At 40.0% G+C, this 19,977-nt stretch overlaps 1 protein-coding gene across 1 annotated transcript; it reads left to right on the top strand.

The window, feature by feature from the left end:
* Window positions 1-477: 477 nt before the first annotated feature.
* spata17 (spermatogenesis associated 17) lies at window positions 478-19,558 on the top strand. Its single transcript, XM_054620459.1, has 9 exons — window positions 478-545; window positions 751-840; window positions 1,927-2,008; window positions 3,476-3,526; window positions 5,680-5,783; window positions 11,758-11,881; window positions 15,414-15,656; window positions 18,628-18,749; window positions 19,460-19,558. Exons 1-9 carry the CDS (start codon window positions 478-480, stop codon window positions 19,539-19,541), a joined length of 966 nt encoding a protein of 321 aa, XP_054476434.1. The 3' UTR covers window positions 19,542-19,558.
* The last annotated feature ends 419 nt before the right edge of the window (window positions 19,559-19,977 follow it).

Genomic DNA, 19,977 nt, shown 5'->3' with positions numbered 1-19,977 from the left:
AGAGCAGGCTTTTTTTAAATGTCTTCCCCCCTTTATTATGGACACTGGCAAAAGGTAAATAAGGCTTTTTCTACAATATACAGTATGCTGACCCAATACTTAGGGATATCTATCAAATAAAAAATGTTTGAAATGCATTACAATGGACAAAGATATGTTAGTATCTGTAACTATTAGTCTGCGTTTTAGGATAATACAAAAAGGATTGAAAACAAAGTCGAACAAAAAAAAGCAAATTTTGCACGTCATGACTCTATCCTGACTGGTTACATAAAATAAGCAGATGCATTTAACCTCATATATAATCTTGACAAATATGGACCCTTACATCAACAGAAGTCAGGGTCAGGGAGGTCAGCACTATTCATTATGTTATGAAGAAAATTCCTACTCTCTAGATGCTTTGAACGCATCTCCGTCACCTGGGGGAACCGCTCCGTTGTCAAGACAACAAGTAAACTGTAACCTGGGGGAAAGATGGCGGCGGTGCTGAAAGTAACAAGTGAAGTTGAAGAGTTCAAAAAGGAATACTTCTGCAGAAACAGGTTTGTTGCATATATAAACGAGTATGTTTCATTAGGACGCGAATTTACAATGTTGTTAAAAGGTTTGTCAGTTGAAGACACACCATTAACGTTATTAACTAGCTAGCATGACACGTGTGTAGTATGTTTTATAAAGGGCATTATACAGATGTGATGTAAGATAATGAAGCTAGAAAACCATATGATTCTGTGTCTGTGTGTCCAGACTAGCTGAGGAGAACAGACAGAGGGACAACCAGGCCGCCATCCGGATCCAGAGCTGGTTCAGAGCGTGCAAGGTGCAGGCTTACCTCAGGTATGATGTGCACACAACCTGTCTCCTATGTGTACTAACAAGCCAACTCCTTCATATGCCATTGGCAAAATAATACAAGCCTTAATATTTTATATACCAATTTGAGGTTTGCTTTCCCCCCTCAGGGTCAGAAAAACATTCGTGCAGGACTCTTAAGAGTTAATTTCAAGGGAAACCCTGATACTAGCTCACTCTCATAATTATCCCACTTCTAGAGCTTTGCAAATGGCCTGGAGGAATAAATGTCGCTTGCACCCTGTGCCCCTTTCACACACAGAGAAATGGATGTCCCTGTCTGTTCTTGTTCTTATTCTGCGACCCCAGCACCATTCTGCAGGGTCAGCAGACAAACTTCCAGACAGTAGGTTAATTCAGATTACTTTAGTTAATTGATCAATGTGTTAAGTGGATAATTAGCAACAATTTTAGCTGCCTAAGTGCAACTCTGGGGTTGTGCTATCCCCACCATAAGCATTGATTTTCTGGGCATATGAATGGCCTTTTGGAAATTGATGGCCTCGTTGGAGGCAGAGAATCGCAGTGGACTTGCATTTAGAGTATGTTTGAAGATGAATACAAATGTGTGCCGCTGACTAAAGGAGGTGAAAGGCTCATCGGACATGATCGAAAAGCCTGGAGGAGCAGAAATGTTCAGTGTGTCTTTTTGAGAGCATGTGTTTGTAAGCGTAATGTTGCCCTGACCTTTTAATTGAACTTCTTTTACAACCTAACATTTGTATGCAGAAAACAAAAGCACCCTGTTCTTTATTGTATTTCAGGAAACATAGATCACAGTTTATTATAGCATTAGTCATCAAGGTGAATTTTGTGATTTAATTTATCAAATGACATTATATACAGAAATTAAATTATTTTAGCTTTAAGTATTTTTTGTTACAGCTCTGTCATATTTCTAGACATTTTAAAATTTGTTTTTGGACGTTTTGAGCACAGATCAAACAAAGAAAATGTAGAATAAAATTTCCCTGGAATATGCATCTGAATAACTTTTTTCAGTGTTTTCCTTCATTTCAACTACTGAACTATCCATGTGCAATCATCTCCCTAAATTGACTTTTTTTACAGCCATCTGCACAAGAAGGCAATCATTATACAGAAGATATGGCGGGGCTTCACAGCAAGGGCACGTTTCAGACAAATGGTGAAGGTAAGCCATTGCCTGGAATGGCTATAGATATATTGATTATGTTATGATAGCATGCATTAGAATTCAATTGCTATATTCCTAAGTCTCTGCGTCTGACCTTAAGAAATATAATTCACTCATTACACATCGGGAAATTAGCACTTAGGAATATGATGCAATATGATAAGGAATTCCATCTATATCGCAGCTCCTCGGATGTATATAGAAAAGGCGTGGAGTGGAAAAGAGAGAAGGAAAGAGTAGAGGAGTTTGTGTGTACGTGTGTGCTTTAGTAAAACAAGCCCCCATTTTCAGCATATTGCCTCCAACTGCTTCTTAATTGAACAGATTGTTGATACCGGATCCAATACCCAGCTCTCTCACGTATAATTTTCCCCTGGATTGAGTTTTGTAAACGTATCACAACAAGCTATTTATCATGCCTGTAAATTGACTGTTTGCTAAAGCATAACTGCCAGCCGCCGTTTGGGAGGCGTTCAAGAAATGGAAGGGGGGTCGGATGGTGGGGGTGGGGTTGAGGGGTGTTGAAATAAACGATGAAGGATGTGTCACAACACACATATGGGCTAAAAAGAGGCTGTTTGGTCTCATTTGGAAACAGACGAGCGCTAATTTGAATCACTCAAAATTGCCACAGTGCACTATTTTGAATTAGCCCTTAGAGATTCTATTTTTCCCTTCCTCTCTCTCTCTCCCCTACTCTCTCTCTCTCTCTCTCTCTCTCTCTGTCTGTCTGTCTTCTTCTTCCTCTCTCACTCATGCGGACCTTATCATGTGTAATGTGACGTGCACAAAGCCTCATCTCAAAACATCAAGCTGAATTTACAACCTCCTTTCAAGTCTTTGTCTTCCTTCCCCTTTCCTCTCCTCCCTCTCTTCCCTGTCATTATTAAAAAAGACGTGTTGAGATATGAATCCCTTTTATGGTCGACTCTCCAGTTTGCTCCTGAAATGTGCCCCCAGTGGTCGGCCGACATGTTTGGTGTGCAACGCCTCGTTGAGTGCGCCGCTGAATATTCTCTGGCCTTTTGTTTGTCACTTCTGGCAGCGCTGTCATTGATTATGAAATCCAGAGGAGAGCGTTTGGCCGTCATACATCTCCATTAGCTCGCTGCTTGACTACCATAGATTTTCTTGGCCCTTGTCTGCGTTGGTGTGTTTAGAGAATACTGTCCTCCCCTTGATACAAAGTCCCGCTAACCACTTTCTCTCCCTCCCTCTCTCTCTCTCTCTCTTTCTCTCTCTACATCCCCTCGACTTCTCCTCTTTTTTACTCGTGTCTCTCTTGCTTTCCCTCTCTCCTTTTCTGCCCCCTTCCCTCCTCCCTCCCCTCAACAGTGGCCCTATCTGTGCTGTCTATGTGCAATGTATTATGTATAAAGAGCTCTTTATCTTTGACGCCTGCTGTGGACAGATCAGAGGGCTGGGAGACAAGATGTAACGCCATCTTTTCCTTTGTGTTCACAGGCGGCATATTTTATCATGAAGATGAATTTCTACGAGGAGATGGCGGTCAGGGTAAATATCTCCACAGAGTCTTGTTTTAGCAAATGGAGTGTCGTGGTGGGAGGACACTCTGTTTCTTTGTGTGTGCTGTGAATGGGAGGCCCCATGAATATCAGCCTGTAAGCACTTCATCACACCACTTCGTTGCAAAAATTGTTCATCATACAACTTCTTTAATCCTCCATCCAGTCTTTTTTTTCTTACTTTTTAACGTGGCATAGTGTTGACATTACTGTACAATTTAGTTTTATATATCATTTTGACCTTGAACATTAGGATGAATTATTGGAATTATGTCTTAACACATTAGACTTTATTTGGTTTGCAAAATTATTATTATTTCTTCGTTTTTTCCCCCCTCATCAGGTACCGTTCAACTCATAAATCCTAAGACTATGGCTGTGACCGATGTTTTGGCACTTTTACACATGGATATTGCACAGAAACCTTATATTTTTACAATTCCATATAGTCAACTCTTTTGGCTAACAGTTTTATTCTGGCTAAACTATTAAAGGTTTTTATAGGCCAACAAAAAATCTGCTAGTGTTTATCAAAGAGGGTGTGTTGCTGTCCAGATGGAAATAAATGGTTGCAGTATTTTCATACTGGTAAAAAAGCCTGGGAATTGAGGGCTTTGAGTTTTACACTTAATAGAAACCCAAACAAATAAAACTGACCACCCTGTCGTTCCAGTAAATGTCACATAATAGGAGAGACATAGATCCAGGGGTAGTGTTTAACCCAGCTGTTTTAGGTCATGGGGCGAAAGGTTAGGGCCGATGTCAAAATGTAGAGCAGAGCAGAAGCTTTTGAAGTTAGAGAGGAGGTCTTTATTACTCATATAAAATAACCACAGTTTCCTAAAGGAAGCAAAATGAATTTTAATGGCAAATGAAATATGAATGAATAGGGCTGCAAAGTGGCTCAGTGGTTAGCAATTTGAGAAGGTACTGGGTTTGAACCCCTTAAGGGCCAAATGAGGCTTTTCTGTGCAGAGTGTGCATTTTATTGTGCGTATCTGTCTGGGTTTTGTCTGGTTGCTACAATTTTCCCAACTTAGTACTTCAGAGGGTTAAAAATAGTTCTGAATAATAAAAGGGTATTATAAAACTTGAACCTGTCTTTTGTTATCATACAACCTGTTGAAAGATGAAAGAACAAGTTTTTACTACTAAGCCAAAGTGTGTCAGGATTTCTTAGATGTATACTGGCAGGACTGTGAGCACTAAACTATAATCTCAGAGAGTGAGGGAGAGAGTCCCTGTGCAAAAGTGAATGACTGAAGGACATCTCTACTCAGACCATCGTTACCAAAGTCATTTTCAACATCTAATAGAAAGAGGGAAAGAGAAAAAGGGAGACACAAAGGGAGAAACAATCATCTCAAAATCCCCCTGTGACACCTTCTTTGAATCAATTTAGATTCTTCTCTTTTTTTCTCTCACGTCCTGTTGTCTTTATCACGGCATGGTAGCTAACAGAGGATAATGTATTAGGGCCGTAATAGAAACCAGTGTTTACATGCCGCACCTCGGATTTGTATTAGATTCAACAGCATCGATTTCACTAGTCAACAAAGGTCAGCAAGAACTCGGGAGGCGGCAATTACTTTATTTAAAATTATCTATTGACTGGCAGATCAATGCTAATTCTTATTTTGCTCTTTGTTGTTTTTCCCCATCCTCCACTCCAGCTCTTCTCTCCTCTTCCCTCTTCTCAGAGTGTGATTATTCTTTTACCTGCCATTGTTTTAATCTCCTAATTAGTTTGAAGGACATCCGCCCCCTTGCTTTAAAACGGTCAACTGGTTTGTGGGTGTGTGTGTGCTAGCTAATCTGCAGCCTCCCCAATCAATGTGGACGGATACAGTTAAACATATGGAGCTGTGACAGCTGTCTGTCCTCCCTCGGATTGTGCCTCCATCACTGCAAAGGAAAAGGAACTGCATGCAGGGTTAAACATGGTTTAAAAAGTGTTCCAGACAGTATTTAAATATCACATACAATGATAAGAAACATAACATTGTCTGTTCTTTCATATTTGTTAATAATATTTGTTAATAATTGAGTAATAACAAAGTTGCCACACTACCAGATTTACCATACCCCATGTTGTTGGAAAACATCTGCAGAATACCTCTGTCGTGCTTTAATCCCTCACAGATCCAGCGGAGATGGAGAGGATTCTTTGTAAGGAAATATGTTCATAACTTCTACGCACGCAAGCGATATCTGGAAGGACTCTCCAGGAAAAATGAACTTGTCAGGTAAAAAAATGAAAATAGTGTTGTCAATGAGGCTCAAGAGAGAAGACATTTTGATATCAAGAGAGAGAGAGGGAGAGAGAGAGGCAGAGAGACAGACAGAGAGAGAGAGACAGCGAGAGAGAGACTTCCTTGGTTGTAACTTCATAGGAAGAAGACAGGGGAAGAGGAAAGGAAAAGTAAAGGAATGAAAGACACAGAGACACGAAGAGGAAAGAGAGGAAAGGAGAAAGAGAGAGAGAAGTCCTCTAAAGCGCTAAGGGCTAATAGAGAGAGAGAAGTGAGCGATGTGAAGAAATTAAAAATTAGCCTCTGATTTGAACCGCAGCTCGTGCATTAATAAAACATCCTGTGCTCCAGGGCTTACTGCTAGAGATACGCCATCTTTTATTTTTGACCAAAAAAAAACATCACGTTTAGCTAATAGTCACATTTTTAATGCTGCTAATATATTTTACCGGAAAATATCTTTAGGCTTCTGCTAAAATTAAATGTAAATTTGTTAAAGTGCTTCTTGGATCACTGACTTACCCCCTCACGTCCCCACAAGCGTTCAACCTTTCCTCCACACTCATTGCCCCTCTTAGAGGTAGGGGGAACTAGGCTGTTAAAGTCCATTAAGAGCGTTGCCACTTTAATATTATATCACACAAAGACAGACACACATTAACACACAACTTCGTCAGGTGTTTTGAGACTATACCTGTAACAAAAAATGTAGAACTGGTAATATTGTGCTTATTATAATTTATCTTTTTTACTATGTCTAGAAGAAAACAGTTTTACCCAATATAGCATAAACTGTTATTGTTTATCAAACTTGACTAAAAAGTACTTAGAATGAGCATTTACAGAAGTCATAGAGAAAATAGTAACATTTCAATCTTTCCAATCTCACCACATTCTTACGTGATGTATTTAAAAAAAATTATAAAAAGAGAAGAGTAAGATTACAGTAAAAAAGAAATCTGTGAAAAAGATAATTCAAGGAGCAGGAGATGTGCTGTCATTTTACTTTTGGTTTGGTCTTACTGTTTGATTATCAGCTGTGTGATATTCCTAGTCTCCACATACACACACACACACACACACACACACACACACACACACACACACACACACACACACACACACACACACACACACACACACACACACACACACACACACACACAGGCACAGCCCCTCCTCCACAATGGTTTGGGGTGTTGAGGTCACTTTCTCTCAAGTTAATCACATGTTTATTTAGTGCTGCCGGGGTCAGGATCAATTAACGCCGTGCCGGCATTTATTTAAAATATCCTCTCTGTGTTAGCCACCGAGCCCTCGGATCGCTGCCTGATCACTCACCCCTCAAAGGTCCACTTTTAAATCCACCGGCATGCCCCCTCCCTCTTGTAAGTCGGTCTGTCTGTCCAAAACGCTGCATAAATTATTCAAAGTTGGACTAATGGTTCCCATTTAGTGCAGGCTGATCGGCTGCGCTGCGCATGGTAATGATATAGGAGTAATACATAGACTGCCGAACCTCTTTCTCTTCTCTCTGACTCTGTTTCACTCCCTCTTTCTCTGTCATGACAGATCTCCAGTGCACGAAACCATCCGTGTCATTTCATTAGGTACAGCATCTAGCTAATACATGCTACTTACAATACCTTCTTCTATCCCCTGTCCTCACTCCACCTCCCTCCCTCAATCTCTGCCTCTCTCTTTCTTTTTCTCTTTCTCAATCTATTTTGCTCTCTATCTTTCTCTCCCTCCCTGCCACCGGTTCTCTGTGCTTCAGTGTCCATCCTCATTCATCCCTCCTTTCCCTGTGCACAGCCTAATGAAGTCAGGACCCCGGTGCAGTCCCCACTCTGCCATAGTTTTCCTTGATACCCCAACAATTTATCACTTTGTCAGGGAGACACTTAAAGTCCTGGGCTTTAATAAGGGCATGCAGTGGGACGATTGGGGCAATTAGGAAAGCGGAGCAAGCACGCTTTGCATATTTACTAAATGTGCTGGTGTCATCGCTGTCGCCACCAACACGGCCTGTTGACTGCATGAATTATTCCTCTATCTGCAATAAACAGCTGGGTAATTATTACTGCCATAATCAGATAAATAACTCTCCCTGTGATGTCGCAACGACATGGCTGAATCTTTTAACTTATCCTAAAGAGAACAAGGGGGGATTTCCGGACTTGCTGTTGCTAGGCTGAGCAACACTAGTTTATTTTTATTTTTTTATTCTTCTCCTATAGTGCTACGCTGTCTCTCTTCCTCTCTGTACTTTTTCCATGTCTCTCTTTACTTTAGCCTTCTTCGTTCCTCCCTCTCTTGTGTCCCTCTCAAGGACATTCATGAAAGGAGAACTGCTGTGGTGGAGGGAGTGTGGGCCTGCCTGCACGCCTGCCCTGCGATCACTCTCTGCTTCTATGCGTCAGTCTTTCTTTTGCTGCTCTTTCTTTCTGATCCAGTTTTGGTAGAGACAAGTTCACTCCTTCAGTCTGATTGGATTTGTATATTGTGTGTGTGTGTGTGTGTGTGTGTGTGTGTGTGTGTGTGTGTGTGTGTGTGTGTGTGTGTGTTTTTGTTGAAGTATGATCTTGGTGCTCTGCTCTCCCTGCCTTTTTAGGAAATTACTTTGGCGCAAAACAATGGAGAAAAGTATGTAAATTGTATAAAATTGATAACTTGTTTTTCTTGTTGAATATTAGGAATAGTGATTGAAGATCATTGTAATGCTGACATAATTGTTTGCTGGCATTCATTTTAAGAAAAACAGTTTTACTACTTTAGTAAATTAGTTAATCAATCACTTAAATGGAAACGCTGTGTTATGAGGTGTTGAAGGCTCAATACATTGAGCCGGTCACTGTCTAAATTGACTGGCTGACTACTCCCTCCTTGCCAGCTATTGAATCATTTAATTGGGGCAATTAAACAGCCAATCAGGTCAAGCCTCCATTAAATATTTAGAAACTGGCCAATTAGCTGCTCTGGTGTTGGCCTGGACGACCGCAGGTGTGGCCTGCTGTCCCGCAATGCCTCACTCTATGATATCCCATCAGCCCTTGACGCCCCATTGTGAACCAGGTAGTAAATTATTGAGGAAGAAGTGTGAAATTTAGCTTTACTATATTAGCCATTTAAATAAGTTAACAGTCCAGGGTGAAAATGTCAGTTTCAGTTTCAATTATTTGAAAGTAGTTTAAGAATGCTAGATTACCTTGTCCAATAGTTCAGCAGCCATCAAAAGTAATCTGGAGTCAGAGTGCTATTACTGCTTATATGGCGTGCTAGCACACTATAACCATCCAATAATCATTATATTGCAGTATATGCATTTATATAATAAAGCCATCATGTGCAAAATAACTTAAACTGTAATCTATATATCAAATGACTATTTCATAGCATAATTACATAGTATCAGTATAATGTAAATACTAACATGATTTAATTAGATCACATTTTTAGTAATACTCTTATCTCGTATTTACTTAAAATATATTTTCCATGATAGGTTTAGAAGTTAATCTCAAAGCAATTATCAGAATTTACAATGAGTCCATATGTACATTGAAACATTATGCTTTCTATAATCACCCTTCTGCATCTGCATAACAACTGTAATGTAACGTTAGATCCCTCTTTTTGTGACTTCTAGCCCAAAGTGTTTAGCACCTACTCTGAGTAGATACAAAAAAAAAACATTTCTCACAAGATTTTCTGTCCCTATAACAGAAATATATATTTTTTTATATACAAAAGTTAAGTTATATTGACCAAGTTGATTCCTACCAAGGCATCGGTGTAGGTTAAGAAACCAGATATCACAACAACACATCAATACATATAACAGAATTACAAGCCAGTGGTTTACCACACTGTTTCTTCTTTTATCCTTCATCCCTTCACTCAGTCAAATACACACACATACACACACACTCAGTGCACGTGCTGCGTGCCGAACAAGGCTAATGAGGGTTGTATGTTGTGGCGGCTGGTTGGGTCGACACAGATCGAGGTGCCTTCAGCCGTTACAAATCTGTTTGGCTTTTGTCCACTACACAGCAATTAATAACACTGGGGCTGGGGGCAGGGAAGCAAAGGTCACCCATTCAGCCTGACACACAGACATGCACACACACACACACACACACACACACACACACACACACACACACACACACACACACACACACACACACACACACACACACACACACACACACACACTGATACAGTCACAACTAAACACTCAGCTCAGACACACACATACATACGAGAACAGGTCCTGACCCCGAAACCATTGGCAGTCTGTTTTTAAGGCGGTATTAATGAACGAAGTACCAGGAATACACACACACATACTATAAACATACACATACACCAATTTGTTTGTGAGCCAGACTGTCCCACAATAAACCAAAACTTTATATTTTACATTACATGTAATATCCCTGTTAGCAAGGTGGACAAATCGAGGCCAAGCAACCTCTATATTTACTACATAAACACACTGACACACACACACACACACACACACACACACACACACACACACACACACACACACACACACACACACACACACACACACACACACACACACACACAATAGTACATATAGACATTCAGCCAAACATCTATACACACGGTCTTAAATTACTGTGCTTAATATTGGATAGACACACACAAACACATTTAGACTTGCTCTCATTCTCGCCACACAAACACAAATACGCACACACACAGTGCTCTGCATATTTCATTTATTTTGTAATTTAATCCGGTGCTGAGGAAGGAATGAGAATGCAAAGGCAACGGGAACGCTGTTGTGATTTCTTTTTAAATGTCACTAGCCGCAGAATGTGTTAACCTCACATTACAGACACACTATGAATATTCTGATTCCTCTGTGGAGGCTTGTAATTGAAAAGAGAAGTTGGGCAGAGAGAGAGAAACTGTAGAGAAGAAGGAGAGAAAAAAAGGAAAAGAGAGAAGGATACTCTCATTGGTATTGCTCTTGTGGAATAAGATTGGCTTTACTCTTAGCTGTGTGTCCAAGTGTGTATTTTGTACATTACCATGGCATGGGTGTTTTAGTAATTGTTTCCAATTCCCTTTTAAAGTTATTACCCCCTTGTAACAATAAGGCTGCGTGATTGCGAAATGAAATGGCTGTGTATGGGCTTTTAATGCATCCCATTTAGCCAGCTTTGCTTAACAGATGTCACAGACAGACCTGTCCTGGCTGCGGTGATGAAACATATCCATCATTCTCACACTTATAGCCTCTTGCGCTCTCACTTTGCTGTTTTCCTTCCAAGCTGTCTTATTCTCCTGTTTGTCTCTCATAGGTCCTCTGTCTTTCCGTGTCTGTCCCAGTCTCTCTCTTATCATTAGGCAGTTGTTTATCCATCTGAAGTACACAACAGGGAATTGTCAGCTTTATGACACAAGACTGTGTTCCAAAAACACACTAACATTGGCACAAATAAGCTTGCATGGCATCTTCATTAAAAAAAAAAATATATATATATATATAGTGTTAAGACATGTGGGCAGCTGAATCTCCAGATAAAATATAACGTAAATGTAAAAGTATCATCAAAACATATCATTTTCAGAGCAAGTAATATCGAGTTAAAACAAAATCTAGGTGCAGTATCCAGTCAGTCGTTGTGATTTACCAAACGTTCATAAGTGTGTGAGTATGATTTACTACTGCTCCTGTATGATTACATATATTGCTGTAGATTGATTTGGCCACTTATAAGGCCACCGAATTATATCAAAGATGTCACTGTAATATTATGAGTAAACATAATTATATATCATTTTTTATGTATTGTACAATGCATATGTATTGTATTCATGTTTGACTGTGCACCCCGTCAAATACCCATCATTTAAATGAATCAATTGGAAGTTCAGAATTTTAATTGCCATATCATTTGGGAATGGTGTGTGTGCCCTGTAGGATGGACCTGGATGAACTTGAGGAGCTCCAGAAGAGAGAGAGATACTGTTTGGAGATGGTGAAAGAGCAGTCAGCCAAGGTCTACCAAGCTCACCGGTTACACCACCTCCTCAGTACAAAGCAGGTTGGTGGACAGGAAAACAAACACAATCTCACAATACAATATTTGACCAGAGGCCAATATTAAATTGTGAATCCTTTTTAACTGCAGTTAGATAAACATGGCTCAATCAGAAATGTTCTTGGTTACAATTAATTTAACTTGATGGCTCCATTTACAGAAACTTAATGTTCAATCAGAAAGGTGAATATTAAATAATGGTTCCAATAGGAATAGTAATCATATAGTAATTCAAGATAATATAATTGTTATAGTAATCTAGTTAGAAACCCATAGTGACCTTAACTAAGGCATCCGACTGCCTAGAAACTTTGTACTAAGAAGCACACACATACCTATACACACAAATGCACAGGCACAGCTACAGATGCAGAGACTCACAAAGGCAACGGGATAAGTGTTACAGATAGAAGGCTCCTCCAGAGAGAGGCTGTAGGGAACGAAAAGAAAGAGTCTTCCTTCTGTCCTTCTTTTGTTGACACAGGTGGGCTGTGTAGAGTTTAGGTGTGTGTATATATGTGTATGAGTAAGTATGTGTCTTCATGGCTCTTCTGATGTGCTGAGTGGAGTATTTTAGTGCTTCCCCTGGCACAGGTGTGCATGTGTGTGTGGCATCAACACATCTCTGTGACTCCCCACTGGGATCATAATGAAGACAAAGCACACTGGTCACTGTTGATTCAGCACCACTACTCCTAACTCTCTCAGTCTCTCTCTCTCTCTCTTTGTCGCGCTCTCTCTCTCGCTCTCTCCTTCATGCCTGTGCAACCAGCATCGTCATCATCTGGCTTCCTACCTACTTCCTGCAGGTTTCCCATTTTCAACTAATGCTCTAACATAGACAGAACTTCCAAACATTTCTTTTATTAAGTTGGTGTACGATGGAGTGCAGTAGAGTTTTATTTTTGTCAGATCATGTTTGACTCTCTAAACGCTTTGGATTGGTTTTATACCAATGTGTTTATTTATTTTATAATTTATATATAATAATTATGTGTATTTTATGAATAACCAAGAAGGAAATAAAGCAAGAAGAAAAGTTTGCATGCTCTTCCCCGCCCTCTGTCCATTTCTTTCTCTCTATATCTCTCTCTCTTTCTCTGCATATGGCAGGGGACTCTTTCCCTTCGTAGCTCTGACCTTGTCAGTAGTGAATAGATGGCTCTCCTACACAGTTCATCCTTCCTCACTTCTCGGACCCCAGCCCACACACATACACACACATACTCACATACATACTCACACACACAGCTTACCAAAAGGCCCCAAGTCCCCATGACAGAGACAGAGATGGTGTGTTCCTGGGGTCAACATCATTGCTCTTCCCGTAGCTAGGTTGGTACTTTTGGGCTCGCGTGTGTGTGTGCGTGCGTGCATGTATGTGTGTGTATCTTTAAGAGTGGCAGTATCTTTAAGTTTGTGTATTTGTTTGTGTGTCTTCTGACTTCTGTCCCTTCCTGTTTTAGTTAGGTGTGTACACCGATCTCTAATGTATGTCCTACACTGATACTTAACTCTCAAGAAATGTCATTAGATTCCAAGAAAATCCTGATAATGAGGGTTTTGACTTTCACTTCTTCAGATGTTGCTGAGTGGTCTATTGTATGAAAAACCTTGAGGGTTCATTGTATTCAGTCAACACACTCTGATATGCTTTATTTCAGTCAACTGTTTTCTTATTTGCCATTTTGTCTTTAATGGCAGGACCTTTTATTTGGAACGCTGAAAGAATAGTGTGAATGCAAAGGAACAAGTGCAGTCCTGCTGTAGTGCAGCAATACGTTTGGAGAATGAATACAATACCAGCATGAGGAGTTGGTGCAAGCCTCAGTTGTTCTCTGGAGGCAAGGAGTGGCAAGGCACACATATACAGCACCCAAAATAGTCTTTCAAGGAAAATGTGCCATTTTAAATTCAAATGTATGATTGAGTAAACACAGAGAAGTTATTTTAGAAGATGGCAAATACAATAAATGTAGTAGACTGTACCTCACTGTTTTTGTTATTTATAATAATAATAATAACCATCGTCTGTTGCCAATACACATTTTGTTCATGTATTAAGATGCATTTGTGCCTCTGCTAACTAGATTCACGAAACGAAAATAATGCATCAGCTTGACTTTCAGCTTTGGGATGGAACCAAAAAAAATCACCAAGATAGGGGCCCCTCAGCTATAAATCTGCTGTTATCCAGTTGTGTCTACAACCAATGGTTTAAGAAATAAGGGTCAGTGGAGTTGAATTAATTTCTCTCTCCTCATTCTGAAACACTTGACATTTACAATCAAAAGTACTCATGGTGTGATCATGAAACATTAACTAATTAACCAGTCTGTTAATATGTTATTTTTTTAAAAGAGTGAGGTTTGGGTCGATATTGTAGGAGCCAATTCCCACTTATGCCCTTTCTCTCTCCTCTCTCTTCGTTGTCCCAGTCTTTTAGAGTGGCCTAAATAGCAAGCGGTGTTATTAGCATATAGAGTAGATACAGAGTCCTCCAACTCAAAGCTTTGGTCTGGTAATTAACACACAGGCAAAAGGATCACTGTGATTTGAATAATTATTACTGAGGCCGTCTGTGGCAAATCTCTACCCCACTTCAGATCAGGGGAGGCAAAGTTTTGTATATTTGTACATGTGTGTATTTGTGCGTGTAGTTCTTGTGAACAACTAGATTCAATTCTTGTATAATGCCACATTTGACACAGATGCAGCAAGGCGGTCTCTGTAGTAATTTGTTGTTATCTATGTATCTGTGTCAAGTGCAGCACTGAACTGCTCTAGCCAAATATTTAACCTGGCAAAAGCATTTGGTTGGCAACGAGCCATGTTGTATGCATTTGAGGCAGTGAAGATCAACCACTGTTGTTAGCAGGGACGCAGCATTATGAATGTCTTAAAGTTTAGGTTAATATGGATAACATGAAGGGCAATAAAAGGCGGAACTTTGATAAAGAATATTCATGAAAAAGTTTTTAAGAAAACTGATGTTTCTAATTAACTCAGAATATTGCCTGTAATAGTTTAAATGACTAACAGTTGTTGGTTTCATTTTAAGCTGTCCCAGGAGGAGGCCGTTCTATTATTTGATGGTCCCCCTGATATACAAAATTACTTTTAGATTTTCCCAAACTCCAAATGGATTTTAATGCATTATAGTGTTTTGGGAGTAAAACACAGAGGAGAACCTCAACAAAGTATAATCAAACTAATACTAATACAACTGCAATGTCCTTGGTTTGAATCAGGGGGGGGGACCCCTGTTGCATGTCATGCCCCATGCATGTCTTAATCTTTTCTATTATGTTTTCAGTTACACTACACTATGGTTTAAAAATAAACTAGGAGCATTTGGTGAGAGTAATATCCTCATAGCCAGTCAGACATGCATCTCAGTGACTAGTCAGTGACTAAATGTATGCATCACATCACATTGCTCACATTGATAGCCTGTGTCTCTCTCAATCTCTCACTTTCTTCATGATATAGGGTTAACCTCTCTCTCCTTCTCTCTCTTTCTCCCTTTCCTTAGTGCCCCGGGGTCTTCAACTCTCCATTTAGGCCAGCCCCCCATGAGATGGAACTACTGATGAGGCAGGTCAAGTACCAGGCCCCCACCAGGCTGCCCCGCAGGGGCAGGGCTTGTCCCTTGGGCATGCCTAGCCCAGCAGCCCACAGTTTCCCTGGGACTCTTCGATCCCCATGGATCGAAACCACTGAAACCTACAGCTCCTCCAGGCCTATTCTGCCCCCCATTGCTATCAACAAACGGCAGGTGAGATGGTAGAAGCTAGAACCATGACATACATGAACAGGTGGAGGCAAAGAAACAAAGCTCAACAATATGATGAGAATATAAAAGAGACTATAAGGGGGAAGAAAGCAAGAGGGCATGCACAAGAGGTGAAAGAGAGTAATAATTTTACAGAGTGTCATACTAATTATTAAATACCCCCTACACCCCTTTCTTGTCTCAATTGAGATGGCTCTTGATGAAAGCAGAGATCCTTTAAAACTCCTTTTAAAGAAGAATGACATCATTAAAACATGGCAGACAGCTCTCTTGGGGGCTACTGCACAGAGCAGTTTAGTGACTGTAATTTAGTCAATTCAATGTTGCTTTTCCAACCAGTAAGATCTGAGATGTGGTAGACACAAGGTTTTATTTGTAAATTTACTTTGATGACATTTTGTATCTTTAGAGATCTTCATGTTACAATATTAATGCTGCATCAAAACTTGAAAAAGAAACTGTCAAGAAAACTGTCTTGATATGCCACAAGTTTATCAAGTCAATATGGCAAAACATCATGCCTTCTTACACATAAAGAAGACACAGCAACATTGTTCAAGCTGTGCATTTGTGACTATCTGTTGTGCATGTGTCTATGTACGTCTGTGATTATGTGCATGCGTTTGTGTGTGTGTGTGTGTGTGTGTGTGTGTGTGTGTGTGTGTGTGTGTGTGTGTCTGTTGACTTTTTGATGAGCAACCATTTCACCATTTGTGTTATTTACGCTCTGTAGCTCTTTATGGCAAAGCGCTTTCCCTATTATTAGTTTCTAGTGATGTAAAACATAAGTGAGCAGAAATGAGGCGTGGATCCGTCTCGTTTTATTAGATGCACTACGCACACACACTCAGACTTGTCTCCAGCTGGCTGTAGTTAGGGTGAGTTCATTAATGATGTCAGGAAGGTCTCCTGGTGCTGACATGGAGAAGAATTCATTATACATCTATATTTAAAAACGTCTGTCTCTCTCTCTGACTTTCCCATCCTGTGTTTCTCTGTTTTGCGTGTGTGTGTGATTAGTGCAGGAAGTCCCCCTTTCTTTATTTTGTACTCACCCCTACACCCCACACCCCCTCCCTCCCTGGTGTGATAACTATCTAGTGGTGATGGATAAGGTTGAGGTGCTGGCTGTGGAAGTGGTCAGGCCAGGCCACCGATCCCGTGGCGATAGGAGCAAGGACAGGGTCCCCGTCCCTCCCTCTATCTCTCCCCCCTCATCCTCCCTCCTTTTTTTAACACCAAACAACAACTGAAGGTCACCTCAAACAAAGCAACAACATTTAAGTTAATCTGCACTGCACAAAGTTTAACATCACTCTCACAGAAGAGCATATACACTTCCACAAGTAACGCAGTAATTCATGTCTAGAGGTTGCACTTTTTTATTCTTCTTAACCAGACACATACAAATGTTCATATTTGTTTAGTATCTGTAACTAAAAACTATCCCTTCATGTAGAATTTCCAACATTACACACTTAAATTACTAAGCGATATAGGAAACAGACTTTTCCGTCTATCATCATAACTGGAATAAATAAACACCATTAAGTGTAGAAATTGGGAAATTGCATTTCTGTAACACAGCTGACTGACAGATGGAAAAAAATAAACAGCGTATACAGATTTATTTTTACTTGTGAGGACAGTAACAACGCCATAAAAAGTGTATTCAATGTCTTGAGAAGAACATCATGAAGTCTCAAGGCGATGTAAGGGGGGAAGTGAGGTTAGAATGGGAAGGGTTCAAAAAATTGTTACTATAAACAACATTTCTTTGTCTTTGCAACTTTGATATGTCAGTAGACATCAGAAACCCATCACTCCAGGGTAGGAGCCACAATGTCAAGAAGATGCACAAGGCATAACATTGACAGAGAGCTGTTTAAAGTTTAACTGACTTCTTGTAAGATTTGGTCCTGAAGATTTAGATGGAAGTTGAGAGAGAGAAAACAGGATCTATATCTATGCACCTGCATTCTAAGCAGTCTAAGATTACATTTAATATAACGTTTGCATTCCTTTATCTTTTTAATTTATTATTAACATACAATGCACGCTTTAACCGGTTCGAGGCATTGTTTGTGGAACCATAGTTAGATGTATCTTATGCCTCTGTTATGTAGAACTTCAATCTTACTAAAATAAATTGTTAAAAACACATAAAAAAGATATAGTCCTATAGCGTGTGACGTATTTCTACATGGTTTCTTTTTCCCTTTTCATTTTACGCACTTATAGCTTTTTATTTGGCCAATGGTATTAGAGTTAGGTTAGATGTAATTTACAGTGTATTTGGCTTCACCTTCATTTTATTACATTAAATTACATTACATTACATTACAGTCATATAGCAGACGCTTTTATCCAAAGCGACTTATAATCAGAAGCTCAAAGTGTGTTTTTCTAAGGCTTCAATGCTGTGATGATGTTGCTATGGCACATGAAACAAATCCCAAAGACATTGTAATGAAAAGAATGCATGTGGGGAAAATAGAGAATAAAGCATATTATCAGTTCAAGTAGAGGAAGATACATTTTGAATGAACTAAGAGTTTCTCCAAAGCTAATCGAACTATATAGTAGATGTGCAGCTGAGTGCATGTTTTCCGCTCTTTTCGCCATCTTGCTCACTCTTTGTAGCTCCTCTCCCCGCTCTGTGTCACTCACTTTTACACGGGCATGCTTGGACTCATGGTTTCCTCTTCCTCTTGCATGATTTCATTTTTCTTCACTTTGACACCTTTTTCTCTCTGCTTCTCATATTCTCTCTTGGTCGCTGTGTCACAGGAGGAGAGATGAAGAGGACTGGCCTCTGGTTTTAGCTGTAAGCCATCACTTCCTGTGAGAGAGGGATCAGAGAAAGAAAGGCTGAGGTCTGAGACAAAAAGATAGAGTGATCATTATCTGATTCTTGTGTGTGTCTGTGTGTTGGCGGTTGTGATTATGCCAGGTTCTGTTCAGAGAGCCAGGGGAAGTATGGGAGCAGCGCGTGGATTGTCCTGACCTGACGTTGCGTCTGCAGACCTCTTACACACACCTGGAGGAGGCCCAGTATCAGCTTCGACAACGCAGGTCCATAATAATCCCCACTGGCACATTGTGAAAACGCTAGGCTGATGCATAATACACACAAAAACACACTCACAAACACAATTTAACTACAAAAGCGTTCTCACACAAATACATATATACATAAACCAGAATTGTTTTATTAAAGGTTTAATATAATTATGTCACTTTTTTCTTTCATTTACACCCAGGCATACACGCTTGTGAAAACATGAGTGGACACATGTATTTTGTAATGCATTCGCACAGTCACAAGCACATTCATGCAACATTAAGTAGCACATTGACACATCCTTGTTATGCAAACTAATGGATGTATGTCAGGAGATTATTTTACAACTGCTTTAGATCGGGTTTATAACGGCCTCTCCCTGCTTTATTTTAAGGTTTGTCTGTGTGTCTTTACTAAAACACTTGGCTGCAACCTCATTACCACTCGCAGGCTGAAACACCACCCAGTTTTCTTGCCACTCCAATTTTGTCTCAAGACAATCAAATAACTATATAGCATTTTTTTTAAGCAACTTGGGTATCTAAGTTTTCCCCCTTTGTTTTGTTAGTGGATTTTTAGTTGTTTTGTGTAATTTTTCTGCAGTATGGATTCATGCTCAACTGTTTGATACCTTACTGACATACACCTAACCTGAGCTGAACTGCACCCTTTTTGACATAACTTTTTCTGTCGTTTTTTTCTCTGCTTCTTCGCAAACCAGAGGAACAGAGAGAATGCTCCACCATCTGAGCCACAGCAGAAACTTCTTTACTCAGCCAGCCAACTCCAAGAGCTTCAGTTAGTGGATTAAAGACTTACCCCAAGAGGAGGTAGGTTGAAAAAAACAACCAAAAACTTTTAATTATCTGTATTATGATTATAATTTAGTTATCGAGTATACCTACCTGCTATGTGCCTAAAGTAAGTTATCTTTGGAGACAACACACCGCCTAGCCCCCATGTTGTGCAGAGATACACAGCTGATGAAAGCTTCCTTTTCTGCCTAGCTTCCACACACACACACACACACACACACACACACACACACACACACACACACACACACACACACACACACACACACACACACACACACACACACACACACACACACAGAATCCATCAAGGTGGAAAACACTTAAAACCACACAAAAATGAAGATTTGGTAAACCTGCATATAACCCATTTATTTCAGACTTCTGCCGAACACAGTCAACGTTGTTCCCCAAAGACTTTTAC

This window comes from Anoplopoma fimbria, chromosome 2, assembly GCF_027596085.1.
Source record: "Anoplopoma fimbria isolate UVic2021 breed Golden Eagle Sablefish chromosome 2, Afim_UVic_2022, whole genome shotgun sequence".
Classification (NCBI taxonomy): domain Eukaryota; kingdom Metazoa; phylum Chordata; class Actinopteri; order Perciformes; family Anoplopomatidae; genus Anoplopoma; species Anoplopoma fimbria.
This window is presented reverse-complemented; position numbering and strand designations above follow the sequence as displayed.